The 20,477-nt window shown below is 50.6% G+C and overlaps 1 protein-coding gene across 1 annotated transcript in view; it reads left to right on the plus strand.

Moving 5' to 3' along the window:
- The first annotated feature begins 260 nt into the window (after positions 1–260).
- GlcT (ceramide glucosyltransferase) overlaps positions 261–20,477 on the plus strand; it is a 93,210-nt gene continuing 72,993 nt past the window's right edge. Inside the window, exon 1 of the mRNA XM_065440798.2 lies at positions 261–1,356. Within this exon, the coding sequence (XP_065296870.1) occupies positions 815–1,356 (542 nt within the window). The 5' untranslated portion in view covers positions 261–814. The remainder of the gene's footprint in view (positions 1,357–20,477) is intronic.

A 20,477-nucleotide genomic window follows, 5' to 3' on the forward strand; every position in this document is an offset into this window, starting at 1 on the left:
GTATGGGGGATTGGCCAAGAAATGGGTGGATTATTCCCAAGTTCGAATGAAAAATAAGTTTTCAGGAATGCTACAAGGCAATAAGCGCAGTCGAAAGTTGAAATTACAAGTTACAATGTAAGCAATAACGTATTCAGTGCAAATTAAAAAAATAGTTACGATAAAAACATGCAACGCGGCAATCCATAACCGGCACCCACGCGCACGTCGAGTGCTACATTGTCGCGCCACTCCATCACACGTGACAGATTATTCGCACCACACACGTGCGTAGCTTCTGACGGTGCCCGTACCGCAAATATGTCAAAGAAGCAGCATTTCCGAGCGCGGCTGACAATAATCCAGCCACTTCCTGATCAATCCCCCGTAGCGGGCAGTAGCCCCGTGCTCGACAGGCCACAACAGCAACAACAAGCTTCTTCGTCTTCTGCACCGAGTACGCGGTTGCGGGGTAGCGGCCCAGAGAGGGCGTTCACCCAGCATTCATGTCTCGAACGCCGCAACACGTGAGCCACGGGCGTGTTTCTCCGAATCCGTGCCTCGGCCAGCGACGCAGACGACTTCCCAGCCGGCAACAGCGACGATCGCCGTCGCCGCGCCAACGGAGCATGCTACGCCGAGGCTGAAATCCGGCAGGAGCTGCGTGCGACCATCCCGGCCCGGGATTGGGACGCTAAGCCTACGGGCGCCCAACGGTGACCGCAGTTGCGACCGCTCGTGTCGTCCGCTGGGGCGCCGCACCACGCGCGCGCTGCGTCGCGTTCATGCTGCCGGACGATGCGCAACGGTGAGGCGACGAGAACCCAGCTCCACGATGCTCTACATCGAGCTCGACCCTGCCGGCAGCGTTAGGTGGTGGCTCCCGACGAGTTGTCCGGAGGCCTGTCACCCATTGGACGTCGCGCGCGGACTTATCTCGGCGCACCCGATACCGCTGTCCATAAAACGGAGGCTGCACCCGGTCGCGGGTCAGCGCTATGCCGGCGCCACCACCGCAGCCGCCGCTCCCGACCGACCTGTCGTCTGCTGCGGTTCGCCGCCCATCGCCAGCTCCGCAGCCGCTCGACAAGGCGGCGTCGCGGCGCTGCTCGCCTCTCCGACGCTCGGCGGAAGTGACGCAGTTCGACTCTGTTCTCCACGCGTAGCGGATCCGGAACACTCGCCAGTGCATCCGACGACGTCACAGAGCCGTGGTGACGCCACCAGCGCTCGCCGCCGCCGAGCTTCTGCTGCTGCTGCCCGCGGCGGCGTCTCAAAGATGGCTCTCCTGTTTTACACGCTCTACGGGTTTGCCATCATCTTCTTCGCCGGCTGGTGGTTCGTCTGGCTGCTTCATCTACTGGCCATCTTCAACGGGTGAGTCTTGGCGCCCGAGTCTTGGGCCGCTCGCCGAACACGGCTCAACCATCCGTGCGTGCGAAGTGAGATCACCCCCCCCCCCCCCCTCCCCTCCCCGTGCGCCCGGTCCCTTCTTTAGAAGTGGTCACTTTCCTTCACCAAGCGTACGCCCGGCGTCCTTGGCTTGCGAACCGTCGCGCGAATTCCACGCCCCGTCTTGTTGTGTGCGATAGGGCACACGGCCCATCGCCGAGTGCGGCGGGAGCAACGGCTGTCCGCGTAGCGTCGTGCCGTGCCCACACGACCGCCGCCTCCTTGCTTCTTCGCAGAGCTCGCGCGAAGTTAGTGGGACAGCCACGCATGCGACGTTCACCGGCTTCGTGGAGAGGCGTGGAACGGGGTGAAAGTGGGTTTTCGGAGGGCCAGGCCTAGGTTGTTGAGCCGGCGTCGTCACGTCAGCGCGCCGCACTCGAGCACCGATCTCGGCCCCGGCGAGTGGCGCTCCCGAGCCAATCGCGCCCGCCACATAACAGACGGCGGTGCACCCTTGGATTGTCGCCGCGATTTGGCAGCCGGCGCCGCACACTCTATGGGCGTGGTTTTCTTTTCGTTCTTTTATTTTCGGTTCATCGGCAGCCGCCGAAACGACGTTCGTGTCTGGACGAAAGCGCTGGTTGTTTTCTTTCGATCCCCGCACACCGCCCTTCGGCACGGCCGAATGGGAGGGTGGGGTGCTGCCAACTGCCTTTCGGAGTATTTAACTGGCCCGCGCGGCTTGTTTTTCAGCGGCACGCGCTTTCGCCCGCCTCCACCGGCGGCCAGCGATCGTGGACGCGCTGCCGAGTTCTCGTCGGCTTCGCTTTTTCAAATCTTGTCAGCGCGCCTGAAAAGCTCCAAGTGCGACTGCCCCTCAAAAGCGGCCCCATGAAAGCGCGCTGTCAAATGCTTGCGATCACCCCGCCAAGCTTCCCCATGTCCTGACTCATGCGCCGGGAACGTCGCGTCATATCGGTAGGCGTGTTGATGGTCGCGTGCTTTGGGAGAGTTACCGCTGCGAGTGGAAATCGCAGCGCTTCATTCCCAGTGCTTTTGACGTGCGGCTTCTAGGGCGTATTGACCCGCTGCTTAGGGGGTGTGGTGCTCGCGCCACAGGTCGTCTTCTCTTGTGTTACGTCTGCTAAACTTTTCGTTCGCGATTGTCGGAGGCGCAAGGCCGACCGACCACGCTGGATGGCGCTTTCTCGCGTTTGGCGATGCAGATTTCGTTCTCGTCCGGCTCGACTGGACCTTTCGAACGCGCGCGAGTAACCGGATTACTCGCCAATGCAGCCCGTATTCCATCCTATTAGTCCCCCCCCATCGCGAAACCAGCGCCGTCGTTCCTGTAGTTCTGCCTGTTTTTTGTCTTTCTTTCGCGTCGAGATTTCGAGGTCGCAGACGCTGCCGTGTCGTCTGCTTTGGTGGCTTACGTGAGCCGGCTTTGATTTCGCAGACGATACAGGGCAACGCTGTATCGAGGCCGGACACACACGCACTACGCTGTCTTCGAAACCGTTTCATCCGGCGGTGGCCTTTTTTTTTCCTTTTTAGCTCGGCTTCGGCATCGTGAAATGCTGCCGCGATGGCGAGTTTCTTTTAGAGCGCCACGCGGTGCAGTAGCGTGTTTGTGTCACAACGGGGTGAAATGCGGGGAGCGTTATTGTGGCGGCCTCGCATGAGGAAAGCGTGTTTTCCGCCAGCACTCACGCCCTGCGCGCGGTTCGGCGCGTGGAATGTGTCGTTTGCGCTTCACTCGTACGGCGCATGTTTGGGAAAGCGGACGCGGAAGACGGCAACCTGAAAATACGCTGTCGTGCTGCGTGGAGACACCTGTGAGAGCTTCTGCCGCAGCTCGTTGTGATCGAGGCAACGTTGTGTATGTAAATTTTACGATTGTAGAGCACCTTCTATAAATCAACCATTTGGCAAGTGTTTTTCGTGCTAGTGAACTTTAAACGTTGCTATCGTCACCATAACTCATCGTTCCGATGGTAATGTGCGATATTTTTGCGCTTTTATTTGTGCACATGTGTCAGAGAAAGAGAAACATCGGAACACATCTACAACAAACGAGACTGAGATTTTTTTTTTCATATTTGTTGATTTCGTTGGAAGTTCGGAACAGACGAGTTTGTACGACTGATCTTTTTTTCCCCGACCACTCAGACGCCACTCATAACTGAGATATTTATGTGCTACCTCAACCGTATTTTTACCACTCAGATTAACATATTTATATATCTGTTCCGGATGCATCAACTGGGCACTAGGTGGCGTCCACCACGCGTGACGGCTTTATGCGGATATTGTTGCCTTGTTGTGCAAATGCTATTATGGCTCGCTCGTGCTTGACGACACATTTAGTAGCAGCGAACATATTTTTTTTTTTATGCCAAGGAACAAAACTTCTGCTTTTGCGATTAATCTTCAGCTCACGAATAACGTGTTCAACCGATGGCCTGCGCAATTGCCGTCTTATGCGAACCGGACAGTTTGAACAGACGACGATAACCATGATCTCGTTAGCCGTACGCGGCAGTGTTTTGACGGTGCACGCGTGGCGAAGTTAGAAGGCGCTTGTTAAAAAACAGGGTCCGTGCATCGTTCCCTGGCGTGTTGTATAACCTTGATCTGCACCAGGTCGCAGTTCGTAGCCGGGAAATCGACATTGATTGCAGCGCAGATATGCACATTTGCAGATATATATATATATTTTTTTGTCTTTCCTATCTGAACAATGAGACGTGTACCTCAACGTAATCTTTTCTTCCCTTGACTCCACTCCTATTTGAAGTTATGTATGCCCTGTATCTTAAAACAATGCGTTCAGCTGCTATTGAAATTACGAAAAACGCATCTTGCAGTGCGTGCTTCACAGCCACCTCAGAGATTGACGTTGTGGATGGATGTTTGGTTCGGTCCCCTGTAATAGTAAAGTTTCTGTTCTTAAACTGTCGTTGTGGCATCCAGGTGCTAGCGAACCATGCCGCGTGACGTTGCGCAAAAAACTCGACAGCTCATCGTAAAATAACTTGCACCCATAAAAGTCAATAACTTGGGTGTATATCGGTCTGCAACTTACATCCTTACACCTTTATTGCATGTAAAGGCGAGTCATAGACCGATTTACACTTCTGTTCACGTTTCAAGGGCGTTAGTCATTTTACTGCTTGTGGTGCGGAGGAGAGGTATGTAGAACGCGGTGACTTCGCGCGCTCTGCGATAACTCGGGGCGCCGTAATCATTGCCACTGTCTGCGTAGCTCATCGCATCGGTATGTGCATGCACAACGTCGCCATGTTTGTGTTGCAGTGATTGCGCGCTGTACGTGACGTGGTTTTGGGATGTCGATGACGTTATCGATAGTAATTTGAACCACCGATATATATACACTCCGATAGTGATTCCGCTATTGATAGTTCTGCATCGCTACATTCCGTTGCTCGTCGCTTGCTTCCATGTGGTGCTGCTCTTTCTCTTTCCTTTTTTTTTTTTACGTGTCCCGCAGTATCTCGCTTCTAAAGTTAAACGCAGCTCTGCCGGGTAAATTCTGTCGCAGTCGACTGCAATCTGTCGTCGCGCTGCAGTGGCTGTGAGGTTGTGCTAGCGATCACGAGTAATTCAGGTTAGATGCCCCCCCCCCCCCCCCCCTTCCCGCTGTGATCCGGTTGGGGACGGGATGCAGAAACGTTCGTGTAGCGTTTAAGAACCCCCCGAGTGGCCGAAATTAATAACCGAGAGACCCCAACTACATCGTCTGTCGTAGTGTTGTCCTGGCACGTTAGACACCACCATCAGTCAACGAAAATTGCGTTCGCGCGGATGAAATCCCTTATTAGAACAAATCCAAAGAAACGGATGTGACGCTTACATTTCGGAGATCTTTCTCTGTCCGGCTCTCCCGGGAACTTGGGAAGCGAAATTAAGTACTCGTAAGTACGAAGAAAGAAAAGAAATGCGGTTTCTTCGTATGCTTATTAATAAAATATCAATCACCATTAACGACGAGACGTACGCGACGCTACCGTGGTAATGCCCCAAGAGCTTCGTTTACTCGAACAAACACACATTTACCTTCTTTTTTTTTTCTCCTCGACGCACAATACATGACTGAATTGCCAACTACGAACATTTTGCAGCGAAGCTGTATATGGCTAGGGTACCGTGTATTTTTCGTGTGCGTCAACAAAAACTATCCTCATCAATGGCTCATACCCTCGTAAGCTAGCAAAAAGTGCAATGGCTTATAGCCCCGTAAGGTGGAGGCCACAAACACTCGGCAAATTGAAGCGAACGGTACTCACATTTTTTTCTTATTACTTAAACAACATGGAGAACAGCACGTTGAAAACTGTCATCATCAATGGCACGCAGCCCCGGAAACAATGGCTCATACCCCTGGAAGCAATGGCTCATACCTCCGGCAAAGCAAGGAAGAAGAAACTCTAATAAAGAATAGTCCGGCAGTTCTTGCTGTGGTGGCCTCAGGTGACAGCTCGAAGTCCTTGGACTCGAGCAAAGCAAGAAAAAAATTCATTGGCTCATAGCCCCGTAAGGTTCATGGCTACTCACTTTGCGTGGGTTAGTTGCGATGACACTACCACTGAGGTCGTTGTCGGCGATTTCAATGTGGATGCGTCGGGACCGAAGTGGGAGCGGTTTACGCACTTCTGTTACAGATACATCGCTTGAGATGCCACACCGCCCAGCGGCGTACGTGCATCGATTTGACATTATCAAAGAATGTGTTTGCATATATATCCAGGCACATCCAAGTGTACGTGATATTGAGAGGTTCATGACCACGCGCTTTGCATGGTCTAGACGCGATGACACTACGCCTGCGGTCATCGTTGGAAACTCCAATGTGGACACTCCAAAAGCAGACATGAAATGGTTCGCTATAAAAGTTTGGTTTCAAGTGCCACACCAATCCATGTCACTCAACTATAGTCAACAGCGGTCGTGTACAGATTTAACTTTGACCAAGTTTCCGTGTAAGGTGGTAACCGAGCCAGTCGGTATATATCACAGCAAATCGAGAAGCTACATCCTCACTGCCATTACCAAATGATGAAAATGCATTCATTCTTGTCTAACCCTGCGTGAGGGGCTACACCTTCGCCGGTACGTCGTCCACCTTCACGGAGTGGATTGGCTCCTCAATTTTTTTCTAAAGCGTACTGTTCACTATGAATTAGCCTACTTTGTATTACATGTTTCACTGTGGTGCTCGTCCTGTATGGATCTTGAGCCCGCAGTATCTAACGACTAAATAAATTGCGCATATGTCCTCGCGCACTGTTGGATACTAAAAGACGAGAGGGGCGAACTTCGCGCCGCCTGAGGCCGCACATGCAGCATGACGGAATCGGCCCGTATGTATAGCCACCTGTGTGCTATATACCGAATACACACGTACTGGATAAAGGCTCCGTTCTAGCTAAGCCGAATTGCGCCTCGAAACAGCTATAGCGAACGCCACCCAAAATGCCCTCGCTGAAACAAACGTACAGGCCTTTCGAGATCGTGATTCATCTGATAAAAGCGAATTTAGATTTGTAGAAGCGTTCGGCCCTTCTCTTACATTGACGATCATAGTCGACGGTTTTTTTTTTCTTTTTTTCCTGCAAGAATTTTTATTCCGCGAGGCAGCAGCATTCGCGGGTCACCAAAGTCCAGGAGGAGGAGGAGGCTTCGAGTTTGACGCATCGAGGATATATATATATATATATATATATATATATATATATATATATATATATATATATATATATATATATATATATATATATATATATATATATATATAGTAGGCAAAGACGGTTTCTTCAGGCTACCTTTCAAACGTAAAGAACTTGAGTGGTGCTACAAGGTAAACAGAACAAGTATTTAATTTCGACAGTTTCGATCGGTGGACCGATCTTCGTCAGGGTTTACAAAAAAATGGCAGTTCGGCCGTGGTAGGGAAGACACCAGACCGGGTACCCGGTCGTTCTTACATACATCTATATATATGTGTGTGTGTGTGTGTGTGTGTGTGTGTGTGTGTGTGTGTGTGTGTGTGTGTGTGTGTGTGTGTGTGTGTGTGTGTGTGTGTGTGTGTGTGTGTGTGTGTGTGTGCGCGTGCGTGTTTGGCGGCACAAAGCCCTGTGCGTGGCGTCGTTGATTGTTGTGCGGTGTTACGAACTCCCAACCGGTGCCACCAGTGTTACGACACCCAACCGGTGCCACCAGTGATACGAACTTGTACCGCTGCACCACGATTACGGCTTTGTGGTCCCGTAGCGCTCGTCACCCGTTTCGTGACAGAGCGTTGGTAGCGATGACTCCGAGCCTGGCGTCGATGAGAATAACAAAAGGGACTTTATACATTATATACAGGTTATCATACAGGACATGAACGGGTCGGCACTGGGGCCGAGTGCTCACAACAAACGCGACTGTTCTCGCACGACGACGTCCGGCGAAAACGCGTTACACATCTCACCCCAGTCGGGAGCGACACTCTCTCCCGGTGGGGTCGGCAGATCCTGTTTTCGAGCGGCGTGTCGCTGCTTTTATAATCCCCGAGGCCCATTGTCACTCAAACGGCCCAATACAAAGTCAGCACACGACGGTCGTCCGAGGGGTCCAACCAGCGACCGCGCTGGCCACCCGGTTCAAAGTTCGCGCGCGCGGTGACCTCCAGGCAAGGGAGGTGCGGCGCCGGGCTGTCGGGCACACGCGGACACGTCTAAACACGCTGCTCGCCGAAGCTTCTCCCGCACGACGGCGCAGCATCTTGTCTTGTGAAGGGAGAATTATGGCGCTCGCAGGATAGATTCCGCATCTTGCAGATTCGGAATCCGGGCTTGTGGTAATGGCACAACAGCATCCCCGCCCTCAGATAAGGCGCCGGGAAGACGAGCTGCCTCCACGTGGCTCGGATGCCAGGCGCGCACGTTCGTCAGGCTCGTCCAAGTTCACGTCCAGTGTCGGGACGCCAGGTAACATCACGTGCCCAGGTCCGACTCGCCAGGACAGGAGCTCTGCTCACCGCGTCGTCGCCAAGGCACTTTGACCAGCTCCGCTCGGGTCGTTCCTAAGACCTTGCTTCTCGCCACTGGTCCCGCTTGGTCGTTCTGCAGCTTGCAAAACCGACCGGCAAAAGGCAACACCCAACACGAAGAAGTGCCCTCTGTCTCCCGTCAAACACCAGACAAGGCCATAATTCAAATCAACCTAACTAAATTGTTTTCCCCTTTTTTCTCCCGCTGCAACAAGAGGCAGGTGTACGATCTAGCACACAAGGCTCAAACAACCAGTTTTCAAATTAACAACACAACAAAATAGAAACAATTATTAATCAGCAATAATAATTACAAATAGAATGGTCCCCTTGAAATCGCTTGGACCGAAAACATACTTCTGAGGAAGCAAATGAGGTCATTCATTTTTCCCGGCGATATTTTCGCGGAATCCGAAGCTGCTTATATTTGCGACCCTGCTTATCCGTGTAGCGGCGGTACAATAAGCCAGATTCCTTGCCAAATGAAACCCCCTTTTCTTTCACTCCCCGTTTGACGCTCTTCCTCAGATCGGCTAGTGAACAATCTTCCTGTTGTTCGCGAATCCGAGTTTCCCTTTCAACTGCAGCCTGCTCCTGCCAGCTGGCGGAAACCGGAGTGAGTGCGGAGCCCGCGTCGCCTAATTTCGGCGTCGAGTCTCTATCGCGGCTAGCACTGCCCGCGTCACTCCCACTCACTTCCAGGACCCGCTCGTCTAGGCCAGCCTCCGAGCTCTGCCTCTCCCGTGACTGCCCGCCACTCAAGTTACCGTGATCGGTCCGTGTGCCGCACCGCCTTTCGCTCACCGACGCTAAGTCAAGTTCCCTCGACAGCGGGCGCGCTTTGGATCGCGTGGGGGCCATGTACGCCACGTCGGCAAAGAATGATTTGCCCTGATCCCTCAGCAGCTGCTCCGAGCTATTTGAGAAGAGGTAGGAAAATTGCTCCGGGAGGGCGGCTGACACAGCGGCTTCGGTGTTAAGTTTCCCAAATTCTCCTTCAATGCTAACCGTTGCGATCGGTAAACAGACACTCTCCTTCTCGGCCACTTGCCGTATCCTAACGCACTCTCCCGTAAAATCACTCGAGGAGACGAAAGACGGGTGAACAACGTCCATAGTTGCTGCAGAGTCCCGCAGTGCTCGGCACTTCTTGCCGTTTACCTTAATTTCCTGCACATAGGGCTCCAATAGACGTATGTTCTTGTGAGTTTCCTGTATCGTTGCAAAAGCACTTCTCTCTGGGCAGCTTGCAGCGATATGCCCTTGCTTTTTGCAATTGTAGCAGGTTAACGGTCTCCGTTTTTCAAAAGAACGCGTCATTTCGTTTCGCTGTTTCGGACCATCGTCATCATTCTGAGATGCATTCTGTCCATCCCTTACAGTTTCTTTGGGAAGGGACTCGTCGTCCCGAAACTCGCGACGCGTGATTTCCTTCCGTTCGTCGGGCTTCCCGTAAAACCCATCTCTTCTATCTGCTTTTTCTATGCGCACTGCCTTGCTGTGCAAGCTGCGGCGGGTGTAATACTCTTCCGCTAACTCTGCTGCCTTGTTTAGCTTAACCTCCTTTAGCCTATCTTGCAGCCAGAGCCGGACATCCTCATCAATGCAACGGTAGAACTGCTCCAACGCGATGCATTCGACAATTTTGTCGCGGTCGTCGTAAACCTCTTCGCCCTTCAGCCATTCCACCAAGTCGGCTTTTAGACGAAACGCGAAGTCAACATTCGACTCCTTACCCTTTTTTGCATACCGGAATCTCTGCCGGAAAGCTTCGGGCGACAATTTGTACTTCCGCAGTAGCGCTTCCTTCACATCACTGTAGCTCTCAAACGCCTCTTTCGATAAGCAAGTTATTACGTCTGATGCCTCCCCAGGAAGCAACGCTAACAGATTCTGTGCCCAGAGGGATCGCTCAATGCTATTCCGTTCACACACGTGCTCAAATTTCACGAGGTATTTGGCCATATCCTCTCCGACGACAAAGGGTGGAAGTTGATCGCGTATTCTGGGAACATTAGAAGTGAGACTAGGCGCCGGCGAGTTATTTCGGTTCTCCAACTCTTTCATTTTAAGCTCGTGCTCACGAATCTCTCTCCTTTCCTCCTTTTCCTCCTCGCGACGTTGCTGTTCTCTCCTTTCCTCCTCTTCGCGACGTTCCTGTTCTCTCCTTTCCTCCCTTTCCCGTCGTTCATTGATATCCGCCCAGGCCTCAGCGGCCTCCTCAGCCGTTACGTCCCCAGTCCTCATGACCTCAAGGATCGCATTCTTTCTTTTGGTTGAGCCCAACTCAATGCCCAACTCCTCACAAATTTCGAGAAGTTCCTTCACCTTGTACTTCTCCATCGTTCACACTGTCCTCCTGCTGTTTACCCTTTTTGAATATACCTGCCGTACGCTACTATAACACTACTAGTAAGACATATGCAAGTATATCACACACTGCCCTGTTTACCCCCTCAGCATCCCCTGGTTTTCAAAACACTCTTACTAGGCTTGAAACACACAAGGTTATCACAATGCAACACCAAATCCTTCCCTAAGCTACTATAACCTGTGTCAGAGAAAGTCTGGTGTTTGAGGTAAACTTCAGGCACTCACCGCGCCGAGGTAGCTGATGCCGGTCAATCCCGTAGCTGCCATCCAGTGTTACGGACTCCCAACCGGTGCCACCAGTGTTACGACACCCAACCGGTGCCACCAGTGATACGAACTTGTACCGCTGCACCACGATTACGGCTTTGTGGTCCCGTAGCGCTCGTCACCCGTTTCGTGACAGAGCGTTGGTAGCGATGACTCCGAGCCTGGCGTCGATGAGAATAACAAAAGGGACTTTATACATTATATACAGGTTATCATACAGGACATGAACGGGTCGGCACTGGGGCCGAGTGCTCACAACAAACGCGACTGTTCTCGCACGACGACGTCCGGCGAAAACGCGTTACACATCTCACCCCAGTCGGGAGCGACACTCTCTCCCGGTGGGGTCGGCAGATCCTGTTTTCGAGCGGCGTGTCGCTGCTTTTATAATCCCCGAGGCCCATTGTCACTCAAACGGCCCAATACAAAGTCAGCACACGACGGTCGTCCGAGGGGTCCAACCAGCGACCGCGCTGGCCACCCGGTTCAAAGTTCGCGCGCGCGGTGACCTCCAGGCAAGGGAGGTGCGGCGCCGGGCTGTCGGGCACACGCGGACACGTCTAAACACGCTGCTCGCCGAAGCTTCTCCCGCACGACGGCGCAGCATCTTGTCTTGTGAAGGGAGAATTATGGCGCTCGCAGGATAGATTCCGCATCTTGCAGATTCGGAATCCGGGCTTGTGGTAATGGCACAACAGCGGAGAAAGCTTGCTCTCCCTTGTCAGGTGCTCAGGAAGTCGTGTTATCTCTAGCGGACGGCGGTTTTACGATGCTGGATGCACGCATTTCAGATACAAGCCGTGTATGTTTACAGGGTGTCTCACGTAACATGAACCGAGGATCTAGAAAAAAAAAAGGAGTGGTTAACCGCGAGTGAATGAAACCAGCGACACCTGGTTTGACCCGCCGTGGTTGCTGAGTGGCTATGGTGTGGGGCTGCTGAGCACGAGGTCGCGGGATCGAATCCCGGCCACGGTGGCCGCATTTCGATGGGGGCGAAATGCGAAAACACCCGTGTACTTAAGATTTAGGTGCACGTTAAAGAACCCCAGGTGGTCGAAATTTCCGGAGTCCCCCACTACGGCGTGCCTCATAATCAGAAAGTGGTTTTGGCACGTAAAACCCCATAATTTAATTTTAATTAACTCCTCGTTTGCCCTCATGTGGCGCTCCTTAGAGTAGGCGTTTTTATGTTGCGTTTCATTAGTTAACTGAGGTCAATTATGCAAAATTTTATGCAATTCTTTGTGGGAACGTGCGTGCTGCGTGACGATTTTCTTTCGGCGTTTAAAGAATTAACGCCCGCGAAATATGAAATAAAACCACGTGACTGCGCTCGTGCGCTGTCTTGATGCAAAATTGATCTTCGTTAATCAACTAAGCGCAATATAAGAAAGATACCCCAAAGAGCGCCACGTGATGGCAAACCACTTATTTATTTATTTATTTATTTATTTATTTATTTATTTATTTAAAATACCTTTCAGGCCCCATGGGGGCATTGTGTAAGGGGGGTTACAGAGTAAGCAGCCTTCTAATGTGGTACACAAAAGATACACCTCAATACAGGCCTCATCAACAATACTACCAAGATTAAAACATGAAACAGGAACAACTGAAGTAATGAAAGGCCACAAAGGTACACTCAAGGAAATAAGATGAGTAAAACGTAACGTAAGGCATTAATACTAGAAAGTAAAATACACAAAAGATGAACATATCAGGGAGTACAATTCTTGAAGTGATATTCAGGGAAAAAGACGCAAGAAAGCAATAATATATACAGGGCATACAAGTGAACACACGACGCAGCATAAGATAGCAATTCACAAGGGCGAGATAGCAATGCATCGAAAAAAAAAATATCACAGGATGTTTGAAGCAGATTGCAAAGTGTACGAAAAAAGATAAAGTGATTTGTAAGTGCTATTATGAAAAATGCTCGTGTAGGAGATGACGAAATTTTTTTTGATCTGACTCGGAAGCAATGTGTTCAGGCAGATTGTTCCACAAGCGAATGGCCGTAGGGAGCGCGGAAAAGTTAAAAGCGTGTGTCGTACCGTACATGCGCGCAAAACTTAAGTGGTTATTTAATCGACGAGACGTGTTCGAGGTGGTCTGGATATGTAGTGTGGATTGTGTGGCATTATAAACATATTTGTGAAACAAGGATAACAGAGCGATATTATGGCGAAGAACTAAAGGCTGTATGGAACGATCGAGTTTCATTTGCGTTACGCTGGAGTGATGGCTATAATTACGTGAAATGAAACGGGCAGCTCGGTTCTGGACTGATTCAAGCATGTCGATTAAGTATGTAGGATGTGGGGACCAAATGGATGATGCATACTCGAGCTGTGGACGAACAAATGTCTGAAAGGCCAATTTGCGGATGTTGGAAGGTGAATTACCCAGATTACGACGTAGGTAACCTAGTGTCCTTGAAGCTTTTGCGCGAAATTCAGTTGCGATTAACCACTTTGTATTTTAAATCCTTGGTTCATGTTACGTGAAACACCTTGTATATATAAGCCTTTCATCTGTAGCTTGTCCCAGCTAACTTTAGCCAATGCGTTCAAGTAAAAAAAAATAATAACGAAAACACGGTGCGAGGCACGATTTTTAGACCCATGGTGTTCGGTAGTCGAACCTCTGACCACCGAACATCATATGTCTAATAACTGTACTGCAACCGTATCTTTCTTTTTTTTTACCTTCTTTCTTTCAATACGTTGGCTAACGTTAGCTGGGACAGACGATACAACCCATTCACGTTTCGGACGACGCAGAAACCGTCGTCTGCTACGTGAATACGAAACGCCGCCTCCTTCCTAATTAGTATTGACGTGCATCGACGGGAGAGTAACGTTCACAAAACCTCTATCGCGTCCCATTCATTCATTGCGGTTGATTATGTTGCATCCGTTTCGCATTATATATATATATATATATATATATATATATATATATATATATATATATATATATATACACACACACACACTTTTTTTTGTAAATGGCTAAACTTCAGGCATTCTGTGCGACGGTATACACATCATGTAGAGCGAATGTCAAAACGCGGAGATAACAAAAACCCTCTCAACTTCGCAGTGCCACGGAGTGTCTTAACCCGTTGTCATCACTCCAATTCTTCGTTCGCCTCCTTCGCTGTTTGTGTCTCCGGCTGCTCAAATCGCAACCCTCTTGCCGCGACGCTTTTGTTTTGCTTTGTTTTTGTTTTGGTTGTCAGTTTCCCTTTTAAGTATGCTGTACTTTCTGGGGGGTCACAAAATGTGCTCGTGCAATGCTGCCGTCGCGCCTCGCCTCGCCTCACTTCGTTTCTTATTCTCTCTCTCTCTCTCTCTCTCTCTCTCTCTCGCGGACAATGCACAAATGAACTGCAGCCAAGTCTAAAAAAAAAAAAAAATGCACCGTGCCACTGAGACTACTGAGACGTGGCCTGACGACGAGGCGTTGCCGGAGCCAACACAATGCGAAAGCGGTCAACGCCGCAAGGCGTTGAACGCCTTGCGCTAGTCGCACGCGTAGTGTGGTATACATTCACTTCTCTGCGCTGTTCGGCGCAAAACTTGATCGTATAGTTCGAGCTCTCGTATAGGATTTTTTTCGTTTTGTTGTTTGTGTGCATTTCTTCGATGATTGCGAAGAGGAGCACAGGTATGCAGCAAGATATGAAAAAAAAAAAAGTGGCAGGAGGCTTTTTTCGCCAACGTTTGCAATTGGGCTGATACAAGTTGCCAAGACATGCGAGACGAAATTTCGCCCCAAGAACTTTAAGCTCTGACGCTCTTGTGTGTGTACGAGCATGAGTTGGAATTTGGCGCATATTTTATTTGCGAGTCTTTTTCTTTCTTCTTCTTTAGATCAGCTGTTTTCACCCTTCGTCATTTGAGTTTTACCCCTGGCCGTAGGTCAAATCCCTTCACTTGGCAATATACAGCAGCTACGGGGATCGCCATATACTATTACCTTAGCTTTTTTTATTTGGGACGATTATCCTTTGGTGAAAAACCTCCGATTTGTATTATCCTTGCGTTCGCGTTATCCCTACTCGCACCCGCCGTGGTTGTTCAGTGGCTATGATGTTGGGCTGCTGAGCACAAGGTCGCGGGATCGAACCCCGGCCACGGCGGCCGCATTTCGATGGGGTAGAAATGCGAAAATAGCCGTGTACTTAAGATTTAGGTGCACGTTAAGGAACCCCAGGTGGTCGAAATTTCCGGAGTCCTCCACTACGGCGTGCCTCATAATCAGAAATTGGTTTCGGCACGTAAAACCCCATAATTTATCCGTACTCGCGATTGCCGCATTATGCTCCCGAACCCTCGTCACTGGGGTTGGACCACTCAGCAAAGGACGATAGAAAGGAAACTATCGAATCCTAGGAAAAGCGTTGTTAAAGAAGTATATCCCCTTCCCCCCTTTTTATCTCCGATGAATGAAGGCCCAATTAAAACCTTTGAACGTTGCAAAAACAAATACTAGCAAGTGTCAAAGCGCCCCGAAAATTTCCAAATGGCTCACATTCGAGAGGTTCCAATACCGCGGCTCCAACGCTGTTTGCAGCGATGCAGATCCCGCTCGAGATTGGAGCTAACAGAGAAAAAAGCCTTCCCCGGCCAGATGCAAGTGACTTCACGAGGGTCCGAACCCCGGCTTGTCGAATCTGAACCCGAGCTTGTCGCCACTAATCGGAGTGTAACCACGTGATCGGGCCTCTGTCGGATCTCGGTCACGCTTCCCGGCCGAAGGCGCCATAGCGCGCCTGAATCCGCGCCGCTCTCAGTCGGCACCGCTCCGAATGAATCTCGCGGGCGGGTGTGTTTCGCGATTTGGTGGTGGTGGCGAAAAACTTTTATTGATGAAAAGGCCAAAAGTAAAATCAAATTAAAAAATTAAAAAGCAGCGTTGTGGGCGGCCTTCAGGCTGCCGGTTGTGGCGTCCAGGCCATGCCTAGTCGCGACGTCCTCCGCCCAGTTCACCAGCCGGAGTTGGATATCCGGCTCGGTGCTGGACAAAGCAGCCTCCCACTGCTGCGGATTGCTTAGGCGCCAAGAGGCAGGGGGCAAGTGTGCCGCGCAGGAGAATAGGACGTGGTCGTAATCGGCGCGGGAGCCGTCACATAAGCGGCAAGCCGGCGAGTGCGTCCCGGGGTGGAAGAGGGCAAGACTTGCGGGATCAACCGGCCGTGTGTAAACCTGGCCCGCGTGGAGCGACGTCCCATATAGACCTCTCGAAGAAAGCGACCAGTCGAGTGTCCCATGTGGTGTGTACTTGTTTCCGCTAACCAGTTCCGGTACCCGAGGAGAGGATGCGTCGTGAAGTTATATGTACGACGCCGATTCTCTCATTTCGGTGGCCGCTGCGTACGACCCGTCGAAACTCGCACACCGCTTCCAATCCCGCGGCCATCCTCGACTACGCTTCCCTTGGCGCCCGTTTCTGTAACTCTATAAGGGCTCATTCACACCGGCGACTGACAGTGGTCGCGCGACCAAGTTGGTCGCAAACGGTCGCCTTTCTCGAAAAGCGACCATTTTGGGCCACTCGCTCTCTGCGCGATTTTTCAGTCGCGCGACCGTGGTCGCAAAACTGATAAACCAATCAGCGGCGCACCGGAAGTGATCTTTCGTGTGTGTAAATCCGGCCTCCTCCGGCGTCGCGTTCAAATTCCGCGTAGATTCCGAGAGTTCTCGCTGAGAACGGTAATCTCCGGGATTGCGACTTGCGGGTCGCGCTCAGCCGGGCTTGCCGGTGTGAACATCAGTCGCCTTCGGTCGCTTTTTGATCGCGAGTCGCAAATGGTCGCGCGACCTCCTCAAGTCGCCGGTGTGAATGAGCCCTAATAGGCGAAACAATATTGAATTTAGCACCAAAAGCAAGGTCACAGAAAGAAAGGGGGGAGTAGGAGGAGGGGACGTAAGCGTAGAACGAGCGCTTAGTTTCGAGCTTAATTATTGTTCGACGTGCACCAACTGGCTAGGCAGCAAGTATTATTTCCGGGTCTACTTCGTAACGGACCGCCCGGCATCTGCTCCGTGCCATTGCATAACACGCCCAACTCCGCTCAGACGATAAAGGCTGTGTCGCAAGTAGGGGGTGCGCAAGTGGCATTTTTTTTTTTTCAGATCGTGTTGAATACAAATCGAGTGCTGTCGAGTCGCCGTTCGTTCGGCGCTTTTGGGACTGCGTGGTTTGCTCGAATCGTCCTAAAGGTCTAAAGAACGGCGGCAAAAAAAAAGAGAACAGATTCGAGTCTATTTAATGGCTCGAAGTAGCCTGTCGTCGCCGACAGATTATCGTATTATCCGTAGCTGGATACTTTCGTGTTCGAATCAAACGGGATTCTGGTCCGTAGCATTGCATGATTTCTCGCCGAGACCTCTCCGGTGCGTTCGAATTAAGCGAGACGTCGAATTAACGGAGGTTGATAATGCCAGTGTGTAAATAGCTTTCTAATAATGAACAGCCGTTTATCCCAGTTCATTCTAAAATGATGTTCATTCACGAGTATCCACAACGATGAGTAAGTTTTCTGTCGTTATGACGTTGCGTGTCATGAAGCGTTGTTCGTTAAAAGCGCAATTGCAGCACTGAAAACAAAATCAGCAGTTCGGGACTGCATGTCCGTTGAGAACGAATGCTCGTGGTTTTAAGTCTGGCTCCCTGAGCAATGTGGCGAGTTCCGCGCCGTAATTGCTCGAGTTCTCTGCACACTTCGGCTGCGTCGAGGTGAAATCTACCGCGTTATTGCTGCTGCAGTATTGTGTTTGACCGCGCATAGTTGAAAATCGGAAATTCTCGAAAAATATTTGCATTTGCTTAAGAGAGACTATTCACTTAGAAGTCCCTGTCGAATAGGGCAGAATTAATGCACAATTCGTTACTCGAGAGTTTTCAGTGTTCGCGCACCCCTGCTGTCTATTGGTGAGTAGTTGCACCGGGACTGGTTCCTCGTCTGCCCTGATATCAGCCAATCAGATTAAAGCCCCTCAGGCAAGACGCAAGCACTATAGCCGGATTAACGTATTTGCATTCATTAGCGAACCACGTGTCAAAAATTTCGCTTTGATCTTCCACTATGCTGTTGTGCCCCTCACGGGAAACACTAGCACATGTTGACGCCTTTTTACATCCGAACTAATCCGCCCATGAACATTTGACGAGTACAGTTCACCGAACACGCCATGCTTGCCAACCTTTATCCATAAAGCAATGCAGAATTTCCTGTGCTATGAATTCTGATTGAATCTTCTGATGTCACTTGTACGATGGTCAGTATGGAAGTGTGTGTATATACATCACCTCCACCCCTTATGCCGGTATCTTTAAATCCTTACATTTGAAGTTGCCTTTTGTATTGCCCTTCTTAGTTTGCGGAGTCCCGTAAATTAATCTCTATGAATAATGTATGTATTGTTTTGTTTTATCGCACGCTCAGAAGTTGCTGTAGCTTCTTTGTCCATCTCCAAGTTTTGGCGCCATAGTAGCGGTTGTTGTTCTTTGCTTTTTCAGACTCTGATGTCTGTTAAGTGCATTTTATAGTCGCGTATACGAACCTGAAAAGCTAACGGCTTGGTCAGATAGCACGAGCGCAGACATACAACAGCATCTCCGTGTACGCATACGCGAGGTGTGATAAGTCGAGTTTGTTCAGACGATAACGTCGTGTACGTTTTCCTAAACACGCAAATACGGGTCTGACGTCGTCTGGCGCTTCATTATCTTCACTCTTCCTTATCGTCTTGGATTGCTGCGTCATCGGGTGGCATTTCGAGTGCGCTAGACGGTTATTTTTCGTCGTCGTCGTCGTCTATAATGCGTGATCACACGTACGCGGCTGGCGCGAAGTGTCGATATTTGCGAAAATCGGTGGTGTCAGTATACGTTTGAAGGGTCGACACGCATCTAGTGCCACACCTGAATTTAGCCATGTGTGACGCCCGAGTATTTTCGCTTATTTCTCATGTAATATGTTTACAAATGGATGAAAGCCAGTCAACCCAAAGGGCACTTCAGACAGGGAAAGACCCTTGTATTTGCGTCTCTTGAAAACGTTGAAAGAAGGAATAAGGCGACAGGACCGAGCGCACAGTAACAACCAAGCTTATTTATCAGATTTTCGTGAACATAAGTACATTCGGAGGGGGGGAGTGGAGGAGAGAGGGTGGTGGTGGGAAGGGCAGATAAAGCCAACACTTTTTTTTTCACACGTGAAACAACAGCTGTACGCACGTGTCCATGCAACACGCATAATCTCAAGCGATGCCGATACTCATTATCTAGTAAGTTATAGTAGACGGCGTGCTCACACGCTCATCTTCCACTACCCCGTGGATAAGGAAGGCCCTCACGAATTTCGCGTGCGCCTCTTTTGTCGCCGCGCTTGACCACAACTTGGCATTCGTCAAACCACTCTGAGCGGTAAACTTGTTTGTTAGTGTGCGCTCTTTCTTGTCTTGCTTCCTTTAACGTCTCGCCCACTACGGGGGCGTTTTTCCTTGTCTGGAGTAATGTTTTCACCGACCAGCCCGGCAAGCCCGCCCTATTACGAGGGGTGTGTTCTCACGGGGCCTCGGGGTGGGAGGGGGCGGGGGTAGGAGGGGGAGAGGCTGGTAAGGTGCCCCTCAGCAGTCGGCAGTTGCTGCCACATGCGCATCCGGGCGAAGGCGTACGTGCCCGTATACGCGTATACATGTAGTACACGCAAACATGGCTGACAATCGTTGCTGTTGTGGCGATAAAGAAAAAAAATCACCGCCCAAGCATTCCGTACAGATAATTAACCAGCGAAGCTGAAGCGTGCGGCCCTGGTGTTTATCGCTGGGTTTATCCCGACGGTTCATTAAACGACGGCTTCGTATATATATATATATATATATATATATATATATATATATATATATATATATATATATATATATATATATATATATAGTGTGGGAGACAGAGAGAGGCTGCCGGATCCTCGGTACGCAATTGCTGCTTGCGCTCGGCTGCAGCATCGGTGCGGCGTATACGAGCTCGTTCCCGCTTGTGCTCGCGCCGTTGCTCATCGAAGGATGCCTGCTCCTCGGGAGTACGTGTGGCCTACGCATTTCGGAGCCGGAGAGAAACTTGCGCTCGGCTACGACGGTGAGCAACGACGTCACTACTACTGGTGCAGCTAATGCAACGCCACCTAGATAGCGCAAGGCCTTTTCACTCCGATCGATGGCGTCACGTTATCTGGCCCGACTGCCATGGAATGTAATGCGGGATGCACCCGGGTCGGCAACGGCGATTTTGACGTCACCGCTTTTCATCGCGCCAGCCTCGTCAACGGAAATTGCGAGCTAGGTAGCGTGACGTCATGGATCGGAGTAAACAGATCTAGTGCAATCTAGTT

The sequence above is a fragment of the Dermacentor albipictus genome, chromosome 9 (assembly GCF_038994185.2).
Source record: "Dermacentor albipictus isolate Rhodes 1998 colony chromosome 9, USDA_Dalb.pri_finalv2, whole genome shotgun sequence".
In the NCBI taxonomy this organism is placed as follows: domain Eukaryota; kingdom Metazoa; phylum Arthropoda; class Arachnida; order Ixodida; family Ixodidae; genus Dermacentor; species Dermacentor albipictus.